This window comes from Anguilla anguilla, chromosome 3 (assembly GCF_013347855.1).
Source record: "Anguilla anguilla isolate fAngAng1 chromosome 3, fAngAng1.pri, whole genome shotgun sequence".
Classification (NCBI taxonomy): domain Eukaryota; kingdom Metazoa; phylum Chordata; class Actinopteri; order Anguilliformes; family Anguillidae; genus Anguilla; species Anguilla anguilla.
Window position 1 is genome coordinate 20,755,744 of NC_049203.1, and position 18,228 is coordinate 20,773,971.

General features: G+C 42.7%; 1 protein-coding gene across 1 annotated transcript; it reads right to left on the minus strand.

Moving 5' to 3' along the window:
• Positions 1–9,468: 9,468 nt before the first annotated feature.
• mmadhcb (metabolism of cobalamin associated Db) lies at positions 9,469–17,333 on the minus strand. Its single transcript, XM_035411717.1, has 8 exons — positions 17,227–17,333; positions 16,443–16,477; positions 16,191–16,335; positions 15,235–15,452; positions 13,522–13,630; positions 12,686–12,816; positions 10,547–10,633; positions 9,469–10,316 (listed from the first exon to the last, which is right to left on the minus strand). The coding sequence occupies exons 2-8, from the start codon at positions 16,449–16,451 to the stop codon at positions 10,122–10,124; spliced, it is 894 nt and encodes a 297-aa protein (XP_035267608.1). The 5' UTR covers positions 16,452–16,477; positions 17,227–17,333; the 3' UTR covers positions 9,469–10,121.
• Positions 17,334–18,228: the final 895 nt, after the last annotated feature.

Here is an 18,228-nt window from a genome sequence, read left to right on the forward strand (position 1 = left end):
CTGGGTCAGCATCAAAGGCAAAAGAGTTTGCCAAGGGAAGAAGAGAGTATGTTCTGCTTGGAGCTTCCTGGGTCAAGGTTGAGAGCAACACAAAGGACTTTATAGGCCCACATCCTTCTAGACCCTGTGCATTGGATTTTTGTTTTCCAAAAGCTGCCTGTCTGTACATGGATGTGACGCAGTGACCTGGGTCGTTGTGAGAAATAATGGACCGCCAATCAGAGGAAAGATGGACATGGGGTCAGGTCAAATACAGCAGGAATTATCTGCCACTTCACATTGATTCAGCACTATTATGACACAAGAATATTTCATACCAATTAAGTGCAAACAAAACGGCCGTTGTCTTCAAATCGTCGCACTCCAGACTTGCCGTCATTTTCCCAAGGTTGGGCAGAATAAAGAAACAAGAAAAGGGTCAGGGGTCAAAGGTTAATTATCGGGATAATTTGTCACCTGACCATAGATGGACACTGGGGCAAAAATCAAGCTGTCTTTGTTTTTCTCAAAAGCATTTGGTTTCCAGCCTCTGAGACGTTTTTTTTTTTGGGGGGGGGGGGGGACTAGATGAAATTACACAGCCCCTCAAGCCAAGCTAAGACTAGGGCAAGGGATACATCTAGTTTCTTTCCTTTCCCTGTTTTCAAGGTATTAAAAAAGCAATGTCTTTCTCAGGCTTAAATCCTAGAACTGTAATTTAGAATCCCTTTAAAGGGGATTAGCTTCTCTTGGCTGTCGGGTGTGAATTTTCAAGGCGATCCATCGCTCCCCATTGGCTGGCCATGAGAAGGAGGTCGCCGTGAGAGAGACTGTCTGCAAATGGTCTGCGGGCAAGCTACTGTTATGAGCTGGAAAAGGAGACATCCATTTAAGGTGTTTCACACTGCAGAGACTTACCTGAAACTGGAGCGTTTCTGTGCAGCTCCTTCATTATGCCCCGTGAACAGTGTTCCAGCATAGTTCGAAATGTCAAAAGTTCTTTGCCAGCCCTGAATCTGCTAATCCATTTCTCAGGCTTCAGAAAGTCATCTAAAGCCCCCCCCCCCCCCCTTCCCGAAAGCATGCTTTCCAGATGAGAGATAACATGCTTTTAATGATTACATGCAGTTCTGAGCCCAGTTACAATTGCCAAGCTTGGAGTCTGAAGAATAAGCCTTATTGTTGCAGTGCATTGCTGCACGTCCTGTTCCGCACAACCATGCTGAGATTTTAATGACCCTGTCAGCACACCCTCAGGATAGGTTGAGCCGAAATGGAAACGGAATCCTATTTTTGTGACAGAAGCAGTCCTATTAGAATCTACTCTTTGTTATATGTATAAATCAAGACAAATATGTAGAATGTTTTGCGCAATTGTATATTAAGTGAGAGATTAATTAGAATAACTATTAAAGTACTGCAAAATATCTAGAATATATCTTAATTACAATTAACATCAATTTCCAAAAATGTCAGAAACACATTAAATGGTTGATCACACACAAGTCGTGAGACAACTAATATAAATTAAATATATTTGTAGGCAATATTTGTCTCATAATACTGTGATACTGTGAAATAAGAAATATTTTGACCAGAAAATGTAAATAGTTGCCTGAAATGTGTAAAGCAACAACTGAGGAGCAGACATCATTGCTCTATTTCCAGGTTTGGTTTTCTGTGCCCTGTTGAGATCATTGGCAGCTACAGCAGGACAATGTTTCAAACATGAAGTTTAAGAAACATCCTGGATCACTTTTGGGTTTGAACACACAGGGGTGAATTTGGGAGACGAGGAAGGTCAACTGTTACACATCCGTGTGTGCGTGCACACACTCTGTTTTGGGGGGGGGGGGGGGGGTTCAGGGGATTTAGAGCAGACTGGAACGGGAGCCGGGCGATATTACAGGATTAAAGGACCCCATATGCATTAAAGTGGTGGGGGGGGGGGCGTATGTCTGCTGGGGGGCCTGAGGGAACCGGGACCACACGGGCTGCTAGCGATGGGGGAGGAGAGGAAGGAGGAAGTGGGGTCCAAGGACTGTGGAAGTACTCAGACACGTTTTCAGGAAACTGTCTGAGACGGTCCCTAAGGAGAGCCTCAGTCACTCAGCATCTGTGAGCTCAGAACAGAGCTGGCCATCTCCTCTCTGGAGGAACACCAGTCTGCAATGACTTCCTTCCTCTCCCTGCTCTCAGTTGCCTAATTGATATAATTACACACTCAATTTGACACCTTAATAATTTCTGGCAGAAAATAACACATCTGGTGATGTAGAACAGGGCTTTGAGTGAAGGGATGTGTTGTCTGTCTCGGTATCACGTGTAATTTGGTTAATGGAATAATTGTGGCAGAGAAGCTAGCGGAGAGATCCTTGCAGGCCACTCTTGAGGAACGGTGTTTCATACACGCCCTATATAGAGGTACTGAGTGTGACCAGTGCTGGGGCAGGGAATTGTGGGAAGAGGCCAGGAGAAGATGAGAGGTGTGGGGTGGTGATAAAGAAAAAATGACATAATTCGAGGGAAGAACAAAATGGAAATGTGTCAAACCGGGAAAATAAAAAGCGCAGAGCTGTTTTTGTTTCTGGATCTGGCTCAGATATAGTGAGGGAGGGTCTGGAAATACCTAATACTATCCTAAGACTGCATGTAATGTTCCGCTTCACTGAGGATATGAAGCAGCACTTACAGCACTGGAGGAGTTAGGAAAACCTGCAGGCAGCACAAGATGAGGTGCTTCCTAATAGTAGTACACAAAGAACAAAGAACCAATATAAAGCCCCTTAAAGGGGAATTCTCCACGCTTAGTTCATTATGTACATTATTGCTTACATTTCCTTTGGTTGTAATCTAACCAAACAAAGGTTTTTTTTTTTCTTCAATTTTCTACATTTTGCCTTTATCAAAATTCAGTTATGCATGGTAAAGCTGGTCTTCCAACTTGTCATTATAATACACTTCCCATCAAGCCTTTCACCAATATCTCAGAGACATCACAGGCAATAGCTTTGAAATGCACTGTGGGGGTTTGAGGCTTTTAATAGTGAATGTTGTAACCCACTACCCCCAACCTAGCCAAAAAATGTCCTCTTACAATGCTAGACCAGGACTTCTCCTTCCATATGTTCATATTAATTTGGTGGGCATCCACCAGCAGTTTTACCCGCATAATTTCAGCTCATCCATTTTCCACAGCACACACACACAGTTTAAATGTCCCTTCATCCTCAGTGCACAACTGACTGTTGGTATACGGGTGGGGAAAAAAATAGCGGGGACAGGCACATTAGTGAAAATACCATCCAAACATAACACAGAAGATTCCGATGCTTCATTTACCAAACGTTGACCTAAGCCCTGCTAACACAAACAGGATGGTGGTGCAGGATCATCTATTGTCTGAAACAATGCTGCGTCAATCTGATTCTGAAAGGGGTTGGGGGTTCAGTCTCCAGGCTATGAAATGGTACCCACGGTCTCCCTGTCTGGTCCCATAAGGGCGCTCTGATAGAGCACAATCCCACCTGGAGAGGGTGCATGTTCATCAGCTGCTACATGAAACCTGGATTGGGGTACGCTTTGACCTCTGGAGTGACATGGCTCCTGACGCATAATCGTTTTTAACCTAAGACATTACATTACAGGCATTTAGCAGATACTCTTATCCAGAGCGACTTACACAACTTTTTTTTTTTTTTTTTTTACATAGCGTTTACATTGCATTCATTTATACAGCTGGATATATACTGAAGCAATGCTGGTTAAGTACCTAATTCAAGGGTACAACAGCAGTGTCCTACCTGGGAATCAAACCTGTGATCTTTAGGGACAATGCAAATAGAAAGCTGTCACCAGCTGAGATATTTCCTGACTTTGGGTGTATATTTATCCATCTGGGCTGTTTTTATATATCATAAAAAATCTAATTTGGGGATATGGCATATTTGGGGTTTTTTCCATCCTGTTTCCAGAAATGTTATGATGATTTCAGCTTTCCATGATCGAGCACACCAAAATATTTTTCACCTTGCTTTGAATACATCCATGTAGTAGTGTGACATTCATAGCACCTTTTAGGAAACTAAAATTCAATTCAGAGGGAAACTGAGTTTACTCAGCAAGAGAAGGACTTATATAACTGAAGGATGCACATGTTTGGTGGCTCATATCCTGTCCTTGTAGTACCCAGGTCTCCACCCAATATTCCCCACCCTCTGTCCCCGCTGCCGCTGCTGTTTATACTGCCTCTTCTACATCCCTCAGATGTATGACTTCATGGCTGTTTATGACTGTTCTGTGCCAATTGTATAAAACTGTTAATAATGGTGCTGACCCCATAATATCAATAGTATATGGTTTGTCAGCAGACATGCCACCATGTACCCCACGGCCGGCGGTGGCTAAGGGCAGGGGTTGGTGATCTTCCCTCTGGTCAAATAAACCCCAATGACCCAGTGTGTTTATGGGGACTCTGAGCTGTCTGAGGTGCCACCTTTCGGATGAGATGTTACTCCAAGGTCCTGACTCATTGGTTATTAAACATCCCATGACATTTGCTGCAAAGAGCAGGGAATTTCCTGGTGTCCTGGCTAAATTCCAAACCTGGCTCTCTCAACTTGCCACATGATTATCCCCAATTTAATTGGCTGAATATTGTTCTCTCCCTCTTCCCCTCAGCTGATGGGTGCTGAGCGTTCTGGTGCAAGAATGGCTACTGTGCATTAACCAGGAGGGTGCTACACTATATTGATGGTTGAGTACTGTAAGTGCTTTGAGTATGAGAAGTGAGAAGCAAAGCATTATTATTATTATTATTATTATTATTATTATTATTATTGTTATTATTGTTGTTGTTGTTGTTATATAGTGACCTTAATTCTATGTTATAGTTGCTAAGTGATTTATCACAGTATATTTTGTTGGTTGCTACTAAGATGAATGTTTTTAGCATGCATGTTTTACGCATTCTGCAAATTATAAGTATTTCAGAATTTATTTCTCAAATAAATCGTATAATGTACTGAATTCATCTTATTTCAGTTATGAACACATTATTTTTTCTTTTGCATTGTTTGTATTAAAAATGTAATTAGTTTCCGAAGGCCATTTCCTTTAACAACATCAGAACGATCTTTGAGTTTGAGATGTCAAAACAATAACTTCAATGGCACCATCTGCTGGAAAATGTACCGTTCAGGAAATGCAAAAGTGGGAATGAGATTAAATCCTGTAACAGCCCAATATAAGCTGATGGTTGTCATACAGCCTTGACAAGCATTACTGTGTTAATACTATCTCATTCTTGAGTGTATCATTACTTTGAGCTTCTAATCATGACATTAAAAACATTATTTGGGTTCAGAACTAGCAAAGGAGACTATATGCTTTACTATTATAAGACCAGTCACAAAACAGTGTCACCAATTACAGATGATTACATGCACATCATGATGAAAGAAAAAAATATATTATTGCATTCACAGTAGTAAAAACAGCATATATAAACAAAATATGAATAAAATTCATGTTTTAGAATATTGTTGTTTAATGCTGCTGCACTTTTATCATATGTCCAATTCATGTGCACCAAATATAGTGTGGATCCTTTTCTAGTACAGAGCTCTTTAGACCTTCACAGAAATGGTGAATGCTGTTTCTCATTGCAACAGAGCTTGTTTCCTGAAGAAAGTTGACTCCAAAGACGGAGACAGATGTGAGGAATCATTTTCAATCGCCTCACCTCATCTAAATAAGTCTATCGACCCCCACTCTTCAGACAGGAACTGGGGCTTCACCTTGCCCAAGATGTACGCACTGCTGACATTTCCCTTCCTACAAGGTGAGTTATTCACTGTTGTTTTTTCAGTTTAGGAAATATATACACTCAATCAGAAATAATGAAGGAATCTGCCTGTGTGTTCTGGGGTTACACTGTGGAGAAATGTGCTTGTTGTGTCATACCTGACCTTGCGGTGAGTTTCCAGCTAACCTTTCCCAAATTTGGGAATTTCTGAAAGTGACAGACCACTTACGCAGTTTATTCCGTTTGACAGTTAACTAATGAGCTTAATTGCTGCACACCTGAAGGCAAAATCTCAGAAAATAACACTCTATGCCTGTCATGTATGCAGAGAAACCTTACTTACAGCATAACATACCTTAATAACGTTCACATAGGGTTTAACAGGAATTTTAAAACTATTTTTTACAGGGTTTTGTATGGACAAATGGTGCAGCACATTCATGAACATGAATTTGCAGCAGGGCTTGAGTAGAAAGTAATCAACACCGTACTGATTCATAAGATCTTTTCATTCAAGTGAAATATCAATTTACCATAGCAAACATATAAATAAACTACATGGAAGGTGGTGGTAGTGCAGAACAATGGTTAGGGAACTGGGAATATCCAGCTGTATTAATGTTCTGTATTTTAGCAATGTAGGTTGCGTAAATTGGTATGGATAATAGTGCCCTGTAAATGGTTAAAACACAAATATAAATGAAATGTTTTAAACGGAGTTTGTATCAGTTCTGTATGCAGTCCCCGGCCCGCCGCGAAAATTATAATCCTGTGGCCGAGGACCCTTAATTTCAGCATTTGTTAAACACCCAAAACTGGAATGCACTGGCTATTAACATTACTAAACAGAAGCACACCTAAATGATGATGTCATGTATTATACACTAATATCATGGATAGTAATTCGATTACATGTCTATATGTCTACAGCATAAATATATTATAATGCCCATAATAGTGCCAGGATCTGGACATGGTTTATTTTATTTCAAATTAGAAAACAGAATATTACATTTTGGGAATTTGGCGGTGTGGCTTTACTCTGGCGGGCGAGGTTCCTACGGTTTGGGTGTATCTTTAAAGAGGTAGGGTGTGGTTTTTGTAGCCTACTCGTGCTGCGCTTCTTTCCTGTTTGTGTCTGCGTTAATTATAACGGCAGCGTCAGGTGTGTATCATTGGAAGGAGTTTATATGCCGTGCTTGCACGTTTCCTCTGATTCTCTTCCTCGTCGTTCCTGGTCGTGTAGGTCTGGCAGAGCAGCTGCTGGATTGGTACGGGCCATGTTTAGATTTATTTGGTGCTGGGTTTTAGGCTAGCAGCCTGGTTTTCACGTTTTGTTGGGCTATATTGTTATTTTCATCGGTGAGGTGGGGGGATTATGGGTCCGACCTTCTATTACGGGGGACCCAGACCTTCCCGTTTTAAACCTGTCTTCTGTTCTTTTGCGTAATTTTAAATGCATTTTTTTTCGGGCAAAATTGCGGCTGCCTCTTCTGATTTTAGCTGCTTTGTAAGCTATGTTGCGGTGCACTAAGCCATAGGCTGTGCCATAACGATTTGTTAAATGTAGCTAGCTATGAACAAACAGCCCCGTGGTTTAAAAAAAGTGCAGGTTTAGCAGGGATTTAAGACGTGGGTTCAGATAGCTGGGCTACTGAACTCATAACGCTGGAATTGTTGTCACGAGATTAGGAAATTAGGTTTTACGCCAAAATTCAATGACCAGGCAGTCAGTTATTCAGACTTGATGTATACCCAGATTTTCACGAACCCAAATTTACGCATCCCTTTTCTGAGACGATTAATGAAGAAAAAAAAAACCCCGTCAATCATCCTCCTTTTCAGGATGACATATGGTGTAGGCTAATGTGTCAGGGCTGGCGTGATCCACCGCACGCAAACAAAATACATTACAGACCAGCCGAAATTCTAATTGCGCTGCGTTTGGCGCTTGCACGATACTACGCCTGCTTTGTCACTCATGAAAGGGGTAGCCTACAAACTGCATGATCGCTCTTCTCACATGACTGACGGCATCCGAAGCTAAATAACCTAATTAACATAGAACATACAGATACCTTAGCCTGGGGTCAGCTATGTTGCAGTGCGTGTAATCTGGTGCCATCAGGAAAAGAGAATATTCAGTGCATTAGTCCGCAAATCCATGCACTTGCTAGTTATCTATTTGTATAGTTCTTTATCTCCCAGGATAAATGCAAGTTAAAATATTTCTCGGCCAATAATTATTTGGGCATTTTTCGGTGCCAGTTTTTAGTCCCGTCATTCAATCTATGTTCAGAAGCGCGGTTGAAGGCTAAATTAATTTCAGGAAACAAACTATATTCCATGGAGCGCTGGGCCAAAACACTGGTTTTCACCCTCCAGTCCGTGATCACATTTGGCTCAGAATAAGCGGGAGGGGCAACCGGTTCCATGCTGACCCAGAACGCCTGTCCCGCCCTCGCCCGAGGCAATACACAGTAAGAGATACGTGCGATGTGAAAAGCAGCCGATTGCTAGAGCAGAGGGCCCGTCTTTAACAATAGCTTTCACCTCTAGTCAAGCCTCGCACGTACGGGTATTAGTGAGGTCAGATCCCATTAGTCTCAAGTGATGAGCTCGCTAGGGTTCTCACAAAGGCAGTTGAGTGGACGTGTGGACCGGCCACGAGAGAGAGGAGGAACAGAACGGCTTTAATGAACCCTTTCAGCACGTCAGAAATAAAAAATGGCATGTGACACAGTAGCACCGTGTTGAGCTGGCTGGTTTCACTGCCAATAAAATCAATGTACAAGTCAAGATACTCACAAGTATCACTAATTTAACATAGCATTATGCCCCTAGAACTAGAAAACTTTTACATTTCATATACTGCAGTATCATCTTTGAGCCCTTCAACTGGCACACAAAGAAAACACCCAGAATCATTTTACCACTCGGGTGAACAGTGATAATGGGTTAAAATGACTAACCGTGATATTTTATTGAAACAAATATTACGCCACAATACATTTAAAGATAATTCAATATCAGGGCAGAGAATCTCAATGTCTTTCCTGCCTGGATGAGAAGTTGTGGTTCATTGAGAAAGTGCGACAGGACACTTGTCTAAATTACCGGCATTGAAATCAGACTGTCAGGCCGGCTGGTGATTGATTATGGCCCATCTGGTCCGGGTGTTAAAACAGGAGTCAATAATGCTTCCCCAGGGAGAGTCACAGATACGGCTGAGAGTTTCTAACAAAACACAGCCGCTCCCCGGTACCCCAAATTTGGCGTGAAGGTTGCGGTTTTCGCTTTCAATCTGCATCCTCGCAAACCCGGGCCGAACAGAAGCGAGCGCAGGATGCAGGCCGGGCGCGAAACCGTACGTGATGAAATTCTGTCCCAGTTCACCGCACGCCGAAGGACAGCCGGGTCGGGAAGCAGGTTCCGCGCCTTTCCGAACGCGTCCCGACGAGGTCAGCGCGGCCGCTGAAAAGGTCACCGCTGTCCAGTCCAAGGTCAAACGTGAACCAGGAGGGGCCCCGGGAGGCCATTATTTTTGGTGAAGAAGAGTGTCGGTTTTCCATCTCCGGACATGCTGGCGACTCTGTTCGTAGTAAATCGCAAACCTGCCCAGCCCCACCCTCCCCTCCCCTCCCCTCCATCGCTGGCTACCAAAAAATAGCTGACCAACGACATTTCTTTTTTTGTGATTTGGTTTATTTATGTTTCATTGAAAGCTGCCACAGAATCATCGAGCTGAAACGCATCGGCAGAAATCCCTCAATGTCACTGAATAAGAATAACAGTGTTTCCACTCTCTACTTCAAGCATTACTAAGCATCACAGGTATCCTGGATTGAACCTCCACTCTGCACGAGAACCCATCTACCCGAAACTCGGGCGGGGGTCTCTGCAAGGTCACAGATGCATTATGGGTAACATTGATAAGGCAATATTGCACACTGGTAGTTTGTCAAGCCTCAGTATCAGAAGACTAGATTTTATTCAACCTGAATCTCTCTACCAGGGCCGTTTTCAGAGGAAGTAATGTAACTGTCTCGAAATGAATATGAAAACAATAAAAGAATATAAGGCGAACTCGAGTAGCTTCAAGGAGACTGATTTGTGCAAACTGTTCAGAGAAAATGTGTAATTTCAGGCGTGAAAGTGAACTTTTTACATTCAAATCCTACAAATTACACAGAACGGAAACGAGGAGGTTACAAAAACAGTACTTGTCTGTATTTCGGATACTGTGATGCTTTTTTAAAAGGTCGGCCTTCACCGCCCCCCAGACCCAACCCCATCCCCTACCACCACGCACCCCCCCCCAAAGAAAATCCCTCCCTCAGTTTCCCTGCAGCTTCTTCATGACAAGGCTGTGGGGAGGCGCGTTGGTGAAAAGCGTCCCCACGAAGACGTGCGTCCCCCAAAGTGCATGTTGGATGACTTTGCAGCAGCCCAGGTCCTCGATACGGAAGCCCAGATGCCGGTACCGCTCATCCGTCTCAAAAAGTGTGTTATTAGTGTAGGAGCCAAAGAACTGGAGTGAGACACAAGCAGGGGGAAAACGACACACACATTAGAGATGAAAATGACAAATTCTTTGGTATTTGGGATATGTCTTCTTTTTTTTAAGAAGGTGGAGGAGCAGCAGCTTCTGAAAGTTTTCTGGACTACCCACATGTTCAAAAAATGATATTTTAATTTGTGTGCATGGGAGATCCTTTACTGTGTACACAACACAATGACGTGCCGCAGGGGGCTACCTACCGCCAGTCCCGAGCTGGGGTCTATAAAATCGGCCCAGAATCCCGCCGACCGGAGGGCGTAGCAGATCTCCTTAGCACCAGTAATGAACTGGAGAGAGAGGACAAGGGCACAGGCGTTAGCTTTTACATTCACCACATTCAACTGTGCTGTGTTCTCATCCAGAGTGACATACAACGTAGGAGAAACATAGGTCTGTTTGCCTGATTTATATGAGCAACAGCGCCAGGCCAGGCTAACAATACTCCCAGACCGGCGAGTATAAACATACATCAGCAACTTTCACACTGAATAATCGTGCATGTTTCTAAACTGATTGAGACTGTGGTAAACTAAAGGGGCCACTGTTTGAGTGCAGCCAGATACAACGTCCACTTAAAGTGTCCTTGCCTACTTTCTGGAGGGCTATCTGTTGAATTTATATTACAGGAGTAAACTATCTCTTCTGTTTTTTTTAGAAAGTAACCAAACCCAATAACAAAAAAAGGTATGAAACTGTTTCAGATGTAAAGCTACTGTCAACTAATGAACATGCTTTGAGAGAAACAGAGTGTGCAACCTTTTTGTTTTCAGTGTTACTGAGTGTAAATAGGCCTGAGGCAGTACTAACTCCAAATCATATAACGTGCCGCTGGGACCCAGTTCCCATGAGCACCATGAGACTATGGGCCACACTGTCACCAAGGGGGACCCCGGCAACAGTTGCTAGCATGGAGACGGGATGGCGGGTGACAGAGGGCTGGCGGGGGGTGCGGCCGTCCTGCGGCGAAGCACGTTAACGAGCTTAGCGCACAGCGTTTGCGCGGCACAGCAGCGATGTTAACCAGACGGTAAGTAATCCAGGCGGCGACGGGCACGCGATCCGCGACGGAGAGCCGTTTCTTTCACAGCCGCCCGCTCCCTCTCGACGCGCGACTTCCTTTGTCCTTGTGGGAGGCGAACCGCTTCCGACGCCTTTCAGAGCGTAACCCCGCGACTCCGCGACACCCGTTGGAAACGGACCCGACGGCTCTGTGGACAAAGCCACGCCGACCGACGGCCAGACCGTCGCCCGCCGCCAAAAGAGCGCGAGTCCTTTAATGGCACGCCTCTCCCGCGGACTGGAAAATACGACGCCGCTCCGAGATGCGCGGCGATAACCGATTTTCCACTCCACGCCTACAAAACCAAGTCTGAGTAGGCTGGGTTCCGGATATTTCCTCCGACAGCTCTGGTGTCTGCTTCCTTTACTATCCCGTCTCCTCTCCACGAATAAACACACGGAACTGTCTGGAATTCTTTTAGTGACCTTATGTCGAGGAGGGCAGTTAAACACTTTCTAACATAGAATATGTCGCGTTGCACAAGAATAACAAGGCAAGACAATACATCTGTGCAAAAGGGTCATCAAACGATATCTGGAACAGATAAAATACTTAAAAAAAATGTTTTCAGGAATACAAATACACATGAATTGACTGATGACCCACTGTGTCCTCCATGTACTGATTTCTCAGTTCCGTATGTTTATGCTCCATTTATATATTAGTTTACTTACAGTAAGTTCAGCAGGACTAAAATAATTGTTTGAACTTGTTAGATAAATGATGTATGTATATTTTATAAGGTCTACGGCCTGCTTCTCTAGTGACTGTTTTACCCTTGGTTAAAGGAATCCCTTCTACAAAATATCTTGATTTACGATAAGATTACTGCATTACCACAATACCTGCATTAAACATTAACATAAACACTTCTGACATATGAATAGCTTTGCAGATGTGTCCTGGCTTGTAGTCTATATACTGATACAAATATGTGCCCATCAGGTAATGGTAGCCAGCTAGGCAGCATGCCATCTACTGAAGCTTTCCCTGCCTTCAGGCATTCACGTCAAAGATGCTTATGGATAACAGGGTTCTTATGACCCTGGAGAGAGAATCTGCTCTTTTTTGCTGAGTAGTATAATTCAGTAGTTTTAAGGCCAATGTCTACAGTTCAGTGTTGGCTTATAGCACAGGTGAAGTAACACATTTGAAATGGGAAGAGCATTGTGTGGCAAGTCACCACTCGTGCATTCATTCGGGGGGGAGCCCTGATAAATTATTCCTCTCGCCCAAAGGAAATGCAGTGCGGTCGACGCAGAGCAGGGCATGGGCTCACTCTATCCAGCAGCTGCTCCCTCTCCTCGTCCACTTCTTCGCACCACGCCGTCATGTCGTTTTGGGTTTTCTGTGTCACCGTGACGACGGTCATGCCATTGGACGGAGCCTCTGGGAACATCGACTCAAAATCTGAAGAAACAAGACGGAATTTATAGCACGTGCAGTAAATAACACGTCACCATACCCGTAATGCACTTATGCGTCCATATTAATTACTGGTACACAAATTCAAACATATTACATATATGTAGCAACATCTTACTATAAATCCAAGTCGGCAAGAATTTGACTGTTGTTGCTAAGCTTGACCTCAATGCTTAAAATGACGTTAGTTAGCAAGCATGGCACTGCCCTCTGGTGGACATCTTAACTACTGCACATTCAAGCATTTGCATTTCATTCCAAGAGAAATAACGCATTTCATGAATACCATGAGTGCATTTTGTTTTTGAAAGACTTTTTAATATTAACCAAAAGGAGGAAAACACTCTCTCAGACAAAACATGGCATCAATATGCACTAGCCAAACCAATCATACGAACCTTGAGTTGCTAAAACAAACCTGTAAAATCCACAGAAATGCCTTTGCAAAAACAAACCCAAATAAAATTGTACCTTTGAACAGCTTAGACTAGTTACACTAATGAGACTAGTTAGAGTGAGTTGCATAAGTTAACAGTTACAAATTTAACTGTACTAAAAATCAAACCCCCAATGCAGTAAGACTGAATGCAAGTCTAATGGTCCTAACAGGGTGATTTCTCTATTTTCCTGTGATGGGCACTGGTGCTAATCAACAGGAGACCCTCCTGCACTGCAGAACAAAACGATTACCTTTCTTTAGCAGCTCTGGGCAAGACTGTATGGCACATTCCACATTGGAGGTGTCAAAGTACTGTTCCGCTTTGCTGACTTTATGAGTTACAGGAGGGGCTTCTTTCCCCTGAGGACAAAACAAAGATGTAATTAATCACCACTGGTAGAAGAAGACTAACGACATCCACAAATTAAATTCTCACTTCAGTCAGCAACACAGAAAACTGCCCCAAGCGCCGTATTACATTACATTACATTCAAGTAAGGCGAGTTACCTAACCATTACCTTATACTGCCGTGTACACAATACCAGAGACATTCTATGTCTGTTATTTTCTACCTGGAATCTTGATAATATTACTACACTACCGACTAAAATCACTACACTACTGAACTACCACATAAACCACTCCGCTCTGCAGCAGCAGGGCGACTTGCACTCCCTGCCATCCGGATGAATGGTTCTCGCTCGTCCCTACCACGGAGCTTCTCCACCCTAGCTCCCCAGTGGTGGAATGAACTCCCTGTTCCTCTGCGAACCACTTCCTCATTGCCCATCTTGCGCCGTGGTCTGAAGACTCATCTCTTCAGACTATACCTGGACTAACCAACTATCACCACTCTGCGGGGCACTCCCAATCTAGGATCTTTTTTTATCCCTTAAATCCCCCTCACTCATGCTACACATGTACCTCCTGTGCCACTTTCATGTTACATTTACCTCCATCCAGTACTTATATTGTACTTTGTATATAGGTATGGGTCAGCCGCCCCGCCAAGGCGTAACTTGGCGGGATAGCATACCTGCCATCCCAGTCATTATCTTGATGTAACTTGTCATGCCTCCTAGTTTGACTTAGCATCGGATAGGTCACAGCAATGTTTACTGTGTGAACTAGACTCAATGTGTTCATGGCTATGAATAGCTGTTACAAAATGAGTATTGTACCTTATCGGACCTGTGTTTTGTAGTTGTTCCAATGACCTTTGGTTTGCACTTATTGTAATAATAAATGCAATATAAATATATTTATATAACCCATGTTTGACCCATTCACAACACACTATGGTCACTGGTATGTACCATTCACTTAAGACCCGGGTCTGCAAGTTTAGTTCTGTACACATTTTGTTTTTTTCGGCTAATACAGCTTCGCAGCAACTGGCTAGTGCATACAATATACACTTTGCCATTACGCTGGCAAAACTCAGAATGTTAACTCCTGAATCGATAGCCTAGTAATGTGCTCCAAATCTGGAAAATCCTTTTACGTAAAACCATGTCATCAAATGTGCTAAGTAACATATTTTTATTTAATATTCACTGTTACATGTTTACTTGTGACAACTGAGAAATTCTCTCCTGGCATGACTATAGCAGTGAGTCTAGTTAGCATTATTTACATACATAATATTTACATACGTTTCGGAACATCGTTTCTGCATGAGAGTAGTTCTGAGATGTGGAGCACCGACTCAGGTCATTTGGACCCATGTAAACCCCAGGGTGTGAGCAGGGTGGCGGACCCGGGTTGGATAAAGCAGGTTGACCTTTCGCACCAGCGGCAAACACGGGTTTTACCCAGGTCATTGCTTTGGCATAAAAGTGGTAATAGTAACATCACAGGTAGTGTCACAGGAAAGACAATTTGCTAAGCCTTTGCCTGTGAAGACCAGGTTTGGGTCTCCTGGTTGAATAAAAAACTTCATTATTTTTATTTAAAATTTTACCTGAAATTCGTTGATGAACTGCGCCATCACAAACTCGTGCCTCTCGCTGCTGGAGGGGGCAGACAGCACGTCTGGAACCGTCCTGTGAACCGGACCCTTCTTCTGCTCCGCGGTACCTTGTAGGTGACAGTCGAAGCCCACGTTGCCTGGCAACTGGAAACGCTGGTCCTGAGGACCGAATGGGCCCATATTCTCATCTGGCCACACGGTTCTGGGCCCTATATAACAGAACAAGAAGTGTCATCACAAAATGCCTTCATTATCACCATCACCAGGCCTTTAAGTAAGTACCACCCGTTGCTTTTAATAACAATAGTTATGCTGTTGCACAAGTCTTAGACATTAAAGCATTTGTCTGCTCTGATGCAAAAATGTTTAAATATTTAATGAAATGCAATAATTTCATGCGCATTAGAGTATTAGAAAAATGATAAATGTCCACAATTTTATCTTAGTAGCATGTATAGCCCATCCTAACAACAAGCTAAAACAATGTAGACAAGGAACTAGGCAATATGAACTAACCAGCCTGACACATTGGAAATGGTCCAATAATTAAACATTGCCATTCATGACCTTGACATCTTGTGCACAATTTCAAATTAATGTGGACATTCAAAAGCTAGTAACAATACAAGTTAACACAATGACAACATTCATTTTGGGACAAAATGCCCCACTGTTGGGTTTTAAACACAGGGTTTAAAAATGTTTGAACAAAAAAAGAAAAACAATTTTAAACAGTTTGAAAACATTACTCTACCCCAGTGTTTTTTTTACATTCACTTACTTGTGCTAGTCAAATAGAAAATTATTATAATAGCCCATGAAACCAGTTTGTAAGTTCATATTTTTTGTTTCATAAACATATTAAATGAGAACCCAAAAACTCTAAAGTACTGCCTTGTTTACGGTGTGTACACACAAAAGCTCATTTCTGAAATACAGATCCGTACCCATATCGAAGGGTGCCGACATCAGGTGGGATTCGTCCGAGCCAGAGGACCCCGCAGCAGAGAAGGCTCTGGCCCCCGCGATCCTGCTTACAAGAACGTGGAGGCCTGGCAGGTAGGACACTAGCCTGGCTCTGCCACAGAGCACCTGGGGCAACGTAATAACGCAGCGTTACACAGCGATGTTAGTGCAGACATACAGCAAAGAGCACGAGGAGAATTACACTGGAAATTAACATCATCTACGGTACTTACACCGGCCATCCTGACGGGCCTCTCCTGCTCTCCACCTGAAAGGGAAACCGTTATGATGAGACCTTAATTAGTAGCTTACTCACAATTAATAGCCAACTGACCTCAAGAATGGTTGCTTTGCGTATGAATCTTGCTAGTTACCAAGCGCAAGCCAACGTATGACACAGCTACAAAGATGTGTTAGCACATGCAGTTTGTGATGAAAGTACGGCCAGTTTAGATAAGACGTTCACCCTTTGATAACGCAATTACAGTGTGTTAGCTAACACGGACTATCCATATGCGAAGCAATTGGCACTAGAATAACAACAGGAGCTATCAACAGCTAGCTAGGAGCGATGGTAGGAAAATTACAGTTAAATTGAAGTTTCTCTACCTTGATGTCTGAATAGCTCCGCGCAGAGAGATGTCACTTTCTGACTGATTAGCAATCTTATCGATGAAAACAACTATCAGAGCTGTCATGTCAATGATATACAGTTCGGCCTGTAAATGAAGCTGTCTTGAATTATTTTAAATATGATATTAATTTACAGCCAACTCAAATGATCATATAACACGTTAGTAAGCACTGACCGTTTGGTGTTTGTGTAAACGTAGCTGACATAATGTTGGCTAACCTAGCTGCTGTTTTGAAAGATAGCTAACTGGCTAACGTTGGCTAACAACGATCTGAGTCGCTCATCTATTTTGCCGTTCACTATTTTAATTTACAAGCAAGAAGGGAAGTATCGCTAAAATAATAAAGTGATTCTTATTTGGCAAAGAAATACTTTGTTCTTACCTGTGTTCTTTATTTTGCCTTAGCTGTATAACCTGTTACCTACACTTCTCCTTCGGCACGTCCACCATGAGTTGCTCCGTTACGTAATAATGGTGCGCGACGATGGACAAAAAGTGCTAAACGTATTACGCAAGAACACATGAAGTGCAACGCGAAACGGTACACACAAAATATGTGCAATTAAATATGGGCCCCCATCCTAAATAAAAAAAAATTAAAAATCGCTGATAACCATTTTTTTCCGATTGTTATTTTATAGATTTTTAAATAAGAAAGCATCATATAAAATGCGGCGATGGTGAGCACAGGCAAGATTACTCTATAGTGTGTTCAGAAAATTATCTATCCATTCATCCATCCATTATCTATACCCACTTATTCCTGGCCAGGTTCATGGGAGGCGCTGAGCCTATCCCAGCATGCATTGACGAGAGGTGGGAATACACCTTGGGCAGTTTACTTTACTTATCACAGGGCGCACACACCATTTTGAGAAAATGATGCTGTGCGGATATGTGTTACAAAACAGTTGGCCAGGATCCTCACACTTAGTCAAGTTGTTTCGTACTTGAAGCAAATATAACTTCAACAAAAATAAAAGTTCACAGAAAATTTACTGTATTCATTTTGTGTTGCCCTCTTTGACATTGTAGGACTGCATTCGTCACCAATGAGGCATGTTAAATTATTTTATTAATATTAAAATATTAAAGATTGCATTAGGGTATTATTTACCAGATATTTTCATTTTTATACATACATATGAAGTTGATTCATTCACAATATGCTATTCTGCATGTGTGTACATTTTGTATCCACTAGATGTCATGATATTGCTGTTGAAGACCAACATTACCCCCTCTTCCTCACTCTCTCGCTCTCTCTCTCTCTCTCTCTTGCACATACACTGTCATCATTACATACTAGTAGGACTAGTGCGTTTACTGCAGTTGCAGGGGAATGGGGTCAGTCTATGACAACGCCATTTACACATTTTTATGA

Bases quoted from the DNA above. Each gene is read 5' to 3' on its own strand.
- mmadhcb (XM_035411717.1), bottom strand. The intron at 15,453-16,190 runs GTACGGATCTGT...TCTGTTATATAG, and splicing joins GTCGGCACCCTTCGATATGG to GGCCCAGAACCGTGTGGCCA. The intron at 10,634-12,685 runs GTGAGCCCATGC...CTCTCTCTCCAG, and splicing joins GGGAGCAGCTGCTGGATAGA to TTCATTACTGGTGCTAAGGA.